Raw genomic sequence first — 10,297 nt, 5'->3', positions numbered from 1 at the left:
GCGGCTAAACATGTCATCACTGGTCAGATTTGGTTGTATGTATGTACCAATAAGTAAGTCAATACATCAAAACAGGAGTAAAATATTTTATTATTTTTCTTGTGATCATGCCTTGTAGTCTGGGAAGTACTCGGTAGTGTAACTGTAACTGTATGCCATCCAGTTTATGGGTTTTGTGTTTATAGTTCATGCATTAGTTGTTTGCAGTAGTAATAAGGAAAGAAAAAAAAAAGTAATTCTGATATTTTCTTTATTTTTTTTCTTCCACTTTTTATAATGGGGGAGGGTATTGCACCCTAGAAAAATATACATATTGTTTTGATTCTATTAATATTTTTGTTTACACGCTGGGCATTACATTACTATAGCCTATTGTGTTATATTTTGTTAATAGAGGAGGTTGTTTTTGTTTTGAGCACTGTTCCTTTAAGTTAAGCTTTGAAAAAATATCTGTCATAGCGAACATAGAACATCTTGAACAGAAACTGAAAAGTGAAGTGACAGTGTGCTTTGTAACGGAACTGAGCCTTAAAAATAAAGTTGCATCAAGGAAGATGGACTTGTGAGCCTGGTTCATTCTAAGGGTGAAACACATAGCTTTTTTATGTCTACAATACCGAGGGCTTTATACAGTATCCAGCCTCCTGATATATTTTCAAGTTTCGGGTAATGACTTGTCAGGAGTCTTGAAATCTGTACAAAACACAAAACACCACATTGTATCAAAGAAGTACAGTTAGTTTGGTATAAAAACAAACTAGTTAATTAATCCAGATTGCCTTAATTTACCTCAAAGTGGTCAGCAGACTCGGGTAGTGTGATGGTGCGTCTCCCCATCCCAGCAAGGAGAAGTGTTAACTCACTGCGAGCTATTGGTGTCCTGTCTGTGTTTTCACTCAACATATAGAATTGCAGGGTTACAGACTTCCCACTGCTGGCGACCACCCTATTGGGAAACCGGAATCTTTTCCTCCCCCTTGCAGGGGCTCTTGAAAAGAAGCCTGGAAATCTGTGGATTCACATGAAGTCATATTCATTCAGCCAAATCTTAATTTTAACACATAATTAATTCCATGATACATATTACACCAGTTGTAGTGACTAAGTCCTACACTTTAGCCGCTACTGGCTGCTAATGGCCTAATTGTTTAGACGTGTACTCAGAAATGATATCCAGTCTTTTCCAATACTTTACATAAACTGTGTTTATTTTCTTACCAGTGTCAATTTTCTGTATTGTTCGGCACTTCCAATAAGCTTTCCACATAAAGTTAAAAAAAAAATACAGCCAAACAATAAATCTGAGCACAGACAAAAACGGTTTGCTCCTTTCCATCAGAAACACCTGTGATTACTTTGTGAACTTAAATTACCTGTGGGCAGCCCGGCCTTTACCATACACTCCCTAGTGTTTGGGAGTAATATTAAATTTAACACAAATCAAATACATGGCCCCTACACTAGTTGTCTCAACCTTATAATGCACCGAGCATGTACAGAACCTGGCCATTTCTTGTTGAATTCCGGACTGTGGTGCCGTCTGCTGTTTAGGTGCTCTATGGTGTTCAGGTGCCATCGCTGTCTGTTGTTGAGGTGCCGTTGCTGTCTGCTGCTGACTGTCTGCTTGTAGGTGGTCACCCAGCAAAGATATAAGACTTCTTGCCACCTCTTGGATGGAGTTTCTGTGTAGGTGTAGGATTGTGCCTTATTATGTGAGTCAGAAACTGATTAAACCTAAAAAGTACATGTCCATGGATGTAGGGAAAACTCAACCATTTACACAGAACAAAAGTATACGTTATTTTGACACGCTGCAGCAAAAAATAATCTGTGGTTACCTAGTTACCTTAAAGCCCAACTTGCAGGTTGGAGACCATGGTGAATAAATGTGTAGGAAAATGATGTAGAAACTCGATTAAAACAAAAAACACACATATACACACTACAGTGACTTTTGGGGTCATTTTTGTGAGAGAATTTTGCTTCCGCATCTAAAAACCCACTAACTGGAAGTGACGTAGTGTAAAGGCCCGAACATACTCGGGCGGAACGTACGTGGAACGGACCCCGCGGAGGTCTGCAAGCCCTGTGCGCGCAAAGCTCAGATTTTACGACCACGCGGACTCTGCTCCGTGCACCGGTGACTGCTCGGCATGTATTTTTCACATCGCGGGGATTTTTCACGGACATTTTTATAGGAAACTACAACGCGGAAGTGCGCTCGACTATGGAAGCCCGAATGACTGCGGACATTCCTCACGGAGTCCGTTCCGCTTATAGTACGCCCGAGTATGTTCGGGCCTTAAGGGAGTCCGGCCGAGTTCGATTGAGTGTAACATTAATAACCATGGATGCCAGTAGGGGAGAGTGGGGTAAGTAGTGCCAATTTTTACTTAAAGTGCCTTTTACGCAAGGGGATTACAGGAATGCCTCCAACTAAAATATGTACATATAGTTTAGGATGTTGTGCATCCCTGGGAGCAATCACTTTGGATCTTAAATAAACTGTTTGAGAAATATAGCTTTAGAAAAAAAAGTGGTTTTGTGGCACAACTTGCCCCCAGTGCGGGGTAAGTTGTGCCATTAGTCAGAATACACTGGGGTAAATTGTGCCGTTGATAACTGAAGTAAAAAAGATCATTTTAATCTCACAAACGATAATGCTATATAAAAGCAAGACAAATTCAATACAAAAGTACTTGTTTAATGTTTATTTAAAGTTTTAACATCATCAAAGGCCAATTTGCTTCAACAAGGCCTAGCGCCACATGAACACGTGCTCAGAACAAAATGAAAATTCCAAAATGAGCACCTAACTGCATCTGCATCTGAATATCTTCACAGATTTGGCCTACTACTGGACATTCCACTTGTCAATGCTGCAGGGGAATGTGAACTTGTGCTCCCTTCTGGCTGTACCACCAAGCTTTTGTGGTGTGGGTAGTTTCTTGAGCACATCACCTCTAGGGATGACTCCTTCATCATTCTCTCTAAATGTGAAGATGGGCTTTCCATCAGACCTCTTACAACTTTGCTTCAGAAACTTTGCACTGATCTCGTCACCTTCAACATTCTCCACCAATCCAACATAGTTATAGGATTTGGATTTTTTACCTGCAAACTTCACAATGACATAGTCACCAGCAGACAGATCCTTGTCACCATCATCATCATCATCGTCACTCTGGACATCTGAACTCTCATATTCAGTGGCATCGCTAAGTGGAATCGGAAAGTCACTCTCTTCTGAGCTACTGGAGAGCACTTTTTTTTGGGGTTTGGTTGGTTTTGACCCTTTCAGAACCCCCTTCTTATTTCCACTCCTTTTCTTCTTTTCAGCCCGTTCCTTTTCTCTGCTGTGTGTCTTCTCCAGGCCATCTTCTGCCTCATCATCGGTGGTGGAGCTTTCTTCTGAGCTACTGTACACGGCCATTTTCTTCTTGGTTTTGGTTTGATTTGCAGGTTTCAGAGCCCTTTTCTTCTCTCTTTCATTCTTTTTCTTTTCCTGTTAGGCCTTTTTATCTTCTTTTTCTTTGTGAGCCTTCTCCAACTCCATCTTCTCAGGTGTGTCAGTCACAATTCTTGTTTTCACTTTCTTTCTTACAATTCTGTTCTTTCTTTCTGTGGATTTTGGCAAGGGATGAATGACTTCTGGAGACACATAACCCAAGTGAGCAGAACAACCAGATTCGTCACTTGATGAGTGCTCGGGATTTGGCAGAGTAGCAGGTGGCTCTCCTGGGTCTGGACCTGCTTCAAGGAAAGGAAAGGAACTTTATTGTCATTGAACGCAGGGAACAACAAGATTGCATGGTCAGATGGAGGGTAAGCCTGAGCCGCGCCACTATGCGCATTGCCACTATTGGCCTACAAGACTTTTTTTAAAATACCTGTGACATGCACATGTGATGGTCCAGGCAGGTGAGCAGCTGCACTGGTGGAGGGCTCTTCTCCAGGAAGGTCAGCAATGGCACTGGGTTCATCTTCTGGATTTGCCCTGTCTGTCACCATTGATGGTGCATAGTCTTCTTCCGGGAAGATGTCCCTGTTGAAAGGGTATATGCCCGTTGCTCTGAAACCTGAGGTTATGTTTGTTGGTGACATTGCAGAGAGGAACGCTTGCTTCACAAGTTCTGGGACCTCGTAGATCGATACGGTTCGCCCAGGATGTGATCGCATCCACCCATCCATCGCTCGGTTATAGTAGGTTTTGAGTGGTCCATAGACAGTTTTGTCTAATGGTTGCAAGCGGTGTGAGGTGTGAGGTGGCAGGGTGAGCATAATGACCCCATTCTCTTTAGCAATTGTCACTGAATTGAGTGAGATGTGAGACTCATGGTTGTCCAGAATGAGCAGGACTGGGTGATCGGTGGAGCAGTTGGTGTGGCGGATGAAGTGCTCCAGGAAGATGAGGAAGGCGTCTTCATTCATCCATCCAGACTTTGTACAATGACCAATGGAACCTGCTGGTGATCCATTCATGAGGCTTTCCTTGAAGCGGACACGCGGGAAAATGAACATGGGTGGTACTGCATTTCCAGTGGCGTTTACTGCACAGGCCACAGTGACGAGCTCTCCTCTTTCAGCAGATGTTACTGAACCCACTTGTTTCTTCCCTTTTTCTGTGACAACCTGCTTGGGTGTCTGCACTGTCGTCACACCAGTTTCATCCATATTGTACATCATGTGTGGAGGGAAGCTGTACCTGAAATGAGATAAAAGGTAGTGCTGATGATCAGAGAAGTTTAAAGCAGTTTTAACATACTTGGATGTGGTTGTGTGTGTAAATGTCAACTCTGCTGTTGAGGACAGAAGACCCTCTAGAGATGATGTGCCCTCTCTCCTTCCCAGGCTGCCAGGCTACCTAGTCAGGGTGTGTGTGTGTGTGTGTGTGTGTGAGAGAGAGAGAGAGGGCTCGGAGTGTGCAGGTGATCATATCAGCATGTCAAAGCCACATGATTATTAAGTTACCTGTCCATCACTTTAGAGAGGTTATCAAAGAACTCCCCCACGTTGTGCTTATTAAAGGCAGTAGCTCTTCCAAGAGAGGTTGCTTCAGGAACGCGGCATGCCAAATGGTAGCGTGCTTTAAAGGCGTTGAACCAATCAGGTCCTAGAAAAGGTTAAAAGTTTATCAGCACATTGCAGTTTACATTCAGATTTAGGCTAAGTTGAAGCTATCTGCTCCAAATAACTATCCAATAGCCTATACTTGATCTAACCTGCTTTTTGGTCTCTGGTCCAGCTGGCAGGCATGTCAATGTTATTTCTTTGTGCAAACTCAAAAGCCAGTTCACGGCATTTCATGACACCTAAGCCATGAAACATTGCTGCTAGTGTTTTAATATGGTCAGCTAGCTCTTTCTCCATGTTCTCACTGAAGATTCGTTTGGCGGCTGCTGTTCTTTCATAGCCTGGCTTTGTTACTTCTCCTATTTTTTTCTTATCCATATATCTTTTTATGGTCATCCTGCAGATCTTCATCTCCTTTCCAACCTGACGTATGGTCTTCCCCTGTTGCACCTCTTTCACTGCTCTTTCCAACTCCTCAAGAGGAGCTGAAACCCTGTCTGTCTTCCTTTTGTATCTGCGTGGCATGATGGATTTTGGTCTAAAATTAAGAATGGCACATAGTTTTAGTGATCAAATGTAAGAATACAATGTACAATAACAATAAAATACAATAAAGTAATATATAGTAAATAATCATAAGTTGGGGGAAGTTGTGCCACTGGCACAACTTAACCCAGGTCCTTTGGCACAAATTACCCCAAGCCCACCATTTTGAAAAAAATGCATCCCCCAGCTGTTTTGAGCTAGCATCATGCTAACTGTATAGACTCATGATGTAGCTTACTAAAGCACTAAAACATGTGTGAACTGTTTTCAAAGTTTTCTATAATTGTTCAAACACAGCAATCAAAAAACCTTAATCATAGAAATTTTACTTTGGAGGGCAAAAAAATGTTTTTTCAACTTAAATGTGCTTACCTCTCAAGCCATGTGTCTCCCTTCTTTGCAGGATGAGCGAAATGGATGCCTCTTCAAAAATATGTGGTCACATGACCAACTTCTTNAAATGTTTTTTGAACTTAAATGTGCTTACCTCTCAAGCCATGTGTCTCCCTTCTTTGCAGGATGAGCGAAATGGATGCCTCTTCAAAAATATGTGGTCACATGACCAACTTCTTCTATGGTTTTCTAAATAACAGGGGTGGCACTACTTGCCCCTTGGCACAAATTACCCCACTCTCCCCTACTAGTTTTGAGACGGAAGAGGTTGAAAATGTACATTCATATGCATATGACGGCCCACAGGCTTATAATTATGAGCCTGCTAGGCGTCCAAGAGACCAGGAACAGATCAGGGTTAGGAGAAATAACGGCCACAGGAGAGAAATAGAGCTGTGGTGTGAGGAGAACCAGTAGAGAACTGGGCAGGTGTCTTGGTGAGCGACCAGCGTTAGCTAACGACAGCTAACGATGTCTAATGCTGTGTTCACATCATAACATTAAGTTTGCCATCACGTATTAGGTTATAACAAAGCTACCAATAGTTCTGCCAGTATTAACTAATGCTATACCATAACAGAAACTAATGCGCAAATATCAGCTTGTATCAGACGTATCTTGCTATGCGTGTTATAACTCCGCATTACGGTGTATTGACGTCCGCAGGGGAGAGAGGGGGAGAGAGAGAGAGATACGAAGATTTCCTGATAATTTTTTGTATGATAGGTGCTTGTGTGGGAACTGCCAGCTCATGTCCTCAGCTGTGGAGCGTATGTGCTGCAGGGAGGTGGATGCCTTCTGGGCTCTGGTGGAGAATCTGACCCCCAGACCAGACAAAACATGCCTCACACTGCCCATCAACCCTCACGCCGCCCGCTCCCGTCTCAAACACGGAGGCCTCCGTCTCCGCGGAGCCTGCCCACCTTCGCACATACCCCCAAGGCTCGGGTCTCCCTCGGGGTCTGCCTCGGGGGTATGTGCGAGGGCGGGCGGACTCCGCCAGGAACATGATCCTCCTGTCCAAAATGAGCGCTGCACACGACCGCGTTTTTGGTCACAGATGAAGCCGTGAAATCGCGCCTCTTCACCTGCACAAAACGCACCCAGGCACGAAAACTAACTCCACTCCTTTTTCTGTCCGGAAAACGGTGGACTTGATGTCCTGACAGACTCGAGTTTGTGCAACCTGCACAAACACAATAATTCGGCATAATCACAAATGGTGAAATGCACTGTTAACAACCGAAAAAATACTAACTCACAAGTTTACTACCGCTCAGACTCACTACCACCTACACATTGGACAGAGGCAGGGTCAAGGACGCAGAGTCCCTCTCGTGACGTAGTATCAGGCCATGTTGAAAAAAAAAAGCGTTTTTAGAAGAGGAGCTAAAAAGAGCCACTTTTTCCTCTGAATTTGTACCCTTATGTCGTGTAAACCATAATAAATTCTGAATTAACTTCTCATATGGTAATATTCAAACAAGGTTATGTATATATTTTTAAAAAAATTTAACCTGCAAGTTGCACTTTAAAGCACAAGTTGCACTCCGTGACAGCGATGTAGGATTAGTTGCTAAAACTGCTGGTTTATGTAGGTGGGGAGTGGCGCACTGGCGCATGTCAGTGTTACATGCTGTTTTAGGTGGTTTATGACCGCAGCAGCCATTGACTGTATACAGTATTTATATACAGTCTACTAATGCAATAATCAACAGACCTTCACTCACTATTGGAAAAACATAGGGGAGCGCTACAGGGCTAACGCAAATGTGCATCAACCTAGCTGAGACTGAAAATAGAGCACTTTTCAGCATGAGTATGTTCAGTTTAAGCTTGGAAGGGAACTACAGGACTAAATTAACGTTATAGCTACAGTGAGGTAGATAGCTAAATGTGGGCAGACCGTGGATGTATTAAGGAGAAAGGGGCAGGTTTAGCTAGCATTAGGAAACTTCTAACATTAGCTCTCGGTATGCAGCTGTCAATGAGCATGAGCTGAAGTGGTTGATTCGCGACCCCCTGGCTAGTGTACAAAGTACGGAAAATAAAACAATACCCACAAAAAGTTGGTTCCAGTAATGACAGCCTCATTAACATAAAAAAACAAATTTACTTGAGGTCCTTGACTTTCAGGGTCCATGTTGGCCAGCAATCCGCTGCACTCCCGCTCCTGAGTCATGATGAAGATGACGTCGTTTTCTCCTCCAGCACACCGACTAGGGGGTTGCTGTGCCATCCGGCTACTATTATACTGTATGCGGCTATTATAGTAAAAAATACGGGCGCACGTGTGTAAATTAACAGTCCCTATATTCCAAAAGTCGTAAAGAAAGCAAGGGAACAACATTTAATAAAGCCCTGGCGGGCGGGAGTGGATGAACCCGGTTAAAGAGTACCCGCTCTAAAACTAAACCGAGCGCGCCCACAAGGAGGCAGGGATCATTTCATTGGTCAACAGTAAAGCTGCCGTTGTATTGGTTGGGGGATTTTGACAGGGTTGTTACCTTACACAATGTAACGATGTGTAGTTTGCAGAGGGGTTAATATATGTTCCTCTGCTTTTTGGTGTGTTGTGGTGTAAAACATCTGTGCACACACTCATTGCACACAAGCCATTTTTTTCCAATTTTTGGTTCGCCTGGTCTCCTTGTGTATTAATGCTTGTATAACCTCAGCCCTGTACTGCTCAATCAAGTTTGTTTTCCGGAGATATTCTAAAAATAGTAATGAGAGTCGTCTCATGTGGTATACGACATGAGCGACCCCCGAGGGTTAACCGGGTCAGATAAATAACGTATACATAGCCCCGGGTGTCTGCAAAAAATACATTTGTATTATGTTTTAGCACTTAATACACATACACATGTGTATACATAAATAGCTGTAGTGCCTCCTCCACCATGAGTCCTTTAGGTCGGTAAAATATGGTTGATGTTCAGTATGTTTTCCAGCTATCAATGTTGATTGACTTCTCCTTTTTTCAGATGCACCCCTCTATTTTGAGTGACGAAGCCAGTCTGGGGCACACAACCCTTTCACCATCCGAGTTTGGGTGTCCTCTCTGCCCCAAATTTAAAACCAAAAATGAGAGCGCGATCCAGAGGCACCTGAAAAACCATACGGAAAATGCAGTTCATTTCCATGGTATGTTGATGAGAAGTATCTGTTTGAGATCATATACTTCTACATGTAACAGTAATGTTTAATGATATTTGTTTGGGACAAAACAAGACATTTTAGGCTGCATCTTGGGATCTTGTGATTTGTGGAACAGTGGTTGACATTTTATACCATTTTCTTACATTTTATAGACCAAACAATTAAATTATTTTACTGTTTTTCCATTTTTTTGTTCACAAAGAGAGAACTCCAAGTCTACTTCTTTATGTTGCCAGTACAATAGTGTAATATTGTGTTTACCTGTATTCCTTAAATATAATAGAATACATGTGACACTATGACAATCTAAGTATTACGTTCATTTAATAGTTAAATAGTTACAATTAACCATACTGATGTAAGAGTAAGTATGACATTTGTTGTGTTCATGGTTTTCAGTTGTTTTGAATGACCTGATAGTAATCTGCATGTTGCAATTGTAGCCCAATAAATGAAAGTGCTCACTTTATTTAATCTTTGTTACAAATTAAACCAACTAAAATTCACGTGTTTGCTGATTTTCTGCAATTTTTGTAGGTTTAACTTGTTTGGGTCAATGTTATTCCAAACAAAACATGATTGTATTTATTAATTGTATTATTATTATTATTATTTATTTTATTATATATATATATATATATATATATATATATATAATTGTTGACTGCTTCAAAGTTTGTAAATGTATTGCTAAAATAAATAATATAAAAAAGACAGACTTAAAAACAGACTTCTGGGTAAAAAAAACAGAACAAAAAAATGACTTTTTTTCAGAAAATAGATAGCGCAATTTCATCTTTCATCTGAGCCGGCAAGAACTCAAGAATTAGTAGATCCGTCTTGCAAAGATCAAGGTCTACTGGAGGCCTAGCCCTGCCCAATCTGATGTTCTACTACTGGTCCACCAACATTCAAAAAATCCTATACTGGCTACACTCCCCTAGTACAGACTGGTGTACTCTGGAACACCATTCCTGCCACTTCTCCCCACTCTCTGCCTTAGTCCACTCCTCGCTTCCAGTATCTCCCTCTAGATACTCCTCTAATGCCCTTGTGCAATCTACCTTGAAGATCTGGCTCCAATTTCTGCGGCATTTTAATCTTCGTTCAGCATCCATGCTAG

At 42.1% G+C, this 10,297-nt stretch overlaps 1 protein-coding gene across 2 annotated transcripts; it reads right to left on the bottom strand.

Moving 5' to 3' along the window:
* Positions 1-3,391: 3,391 nt before the first annotated feature.
* On the bottom strand, positions 3,392-4,456 carry LOC126399953 (uncharacterized). Of its 2 annotated transcripts, none has more exons than XM_050060316.1 (2): positions 3,891-4,456; positions 3,392-3,753 (listed from the first exon to the last, which is right to left on the bottom strand). In XM_050060316.1, exons 1-2 carry the CDS (start codon positions 4,429-4,431, stop codon positions 3,509-3,511), a joined length of 786 nt encoding a protein of 261 aa, XP_049916273.1. In that variant the 5' UTR covers positions 4,432-4,456; the 3' UTR covers positions 3,392-3,508. The 2 variants fall into 2 exon arrangements, with proteins under 2 accessions (XP_049916273.1, XP_049916274.1); XM_050060317.1 differs by having other exon boundaries at positions 3,392-3,750.
* Between the last annotated feature and the right edge of the window lie 5,841 nt (positions 4,457-10,297).

Source organism: Epinephelus moara, chromosome 13, assembly GCF_006386435.1.
Source record: "Epinephelus moara isolate mb chromosome 13, YSFRI_EMoa_1.0, whole genome shotgun sequence".
Lineage (NCBI taxonomy): Eukaryota > Metazoa > Chordata > Actinopteri > Perciformes > Serranidae > Epinephelus > Epinephelus moara.
The sequence above is the reverse complement of the archived record's forward strand: the minus strand, read 5'-3'. Positions and strand labels throughout refer to the sequence as shown.

What these genes read in the sequence shown, in the direction of transcription:
- LOC126399953 (XM_050060316.1), bottom strand. Translation starts at nt 4,431, where the DNA reads ATGAATGAAGACGCCTTCCTCATCTTCCTGGAGCACTTCATCCGCCAC. An exon ending in ATCACATGTGCATGTCACAG is followed by an intron (nt 3,754 to 3,890) that starts GTATTTTAAAAA and finishes CTTTCCTTGAAG; the next exon opens with CAGGTCCAGACCCAGGAGAG.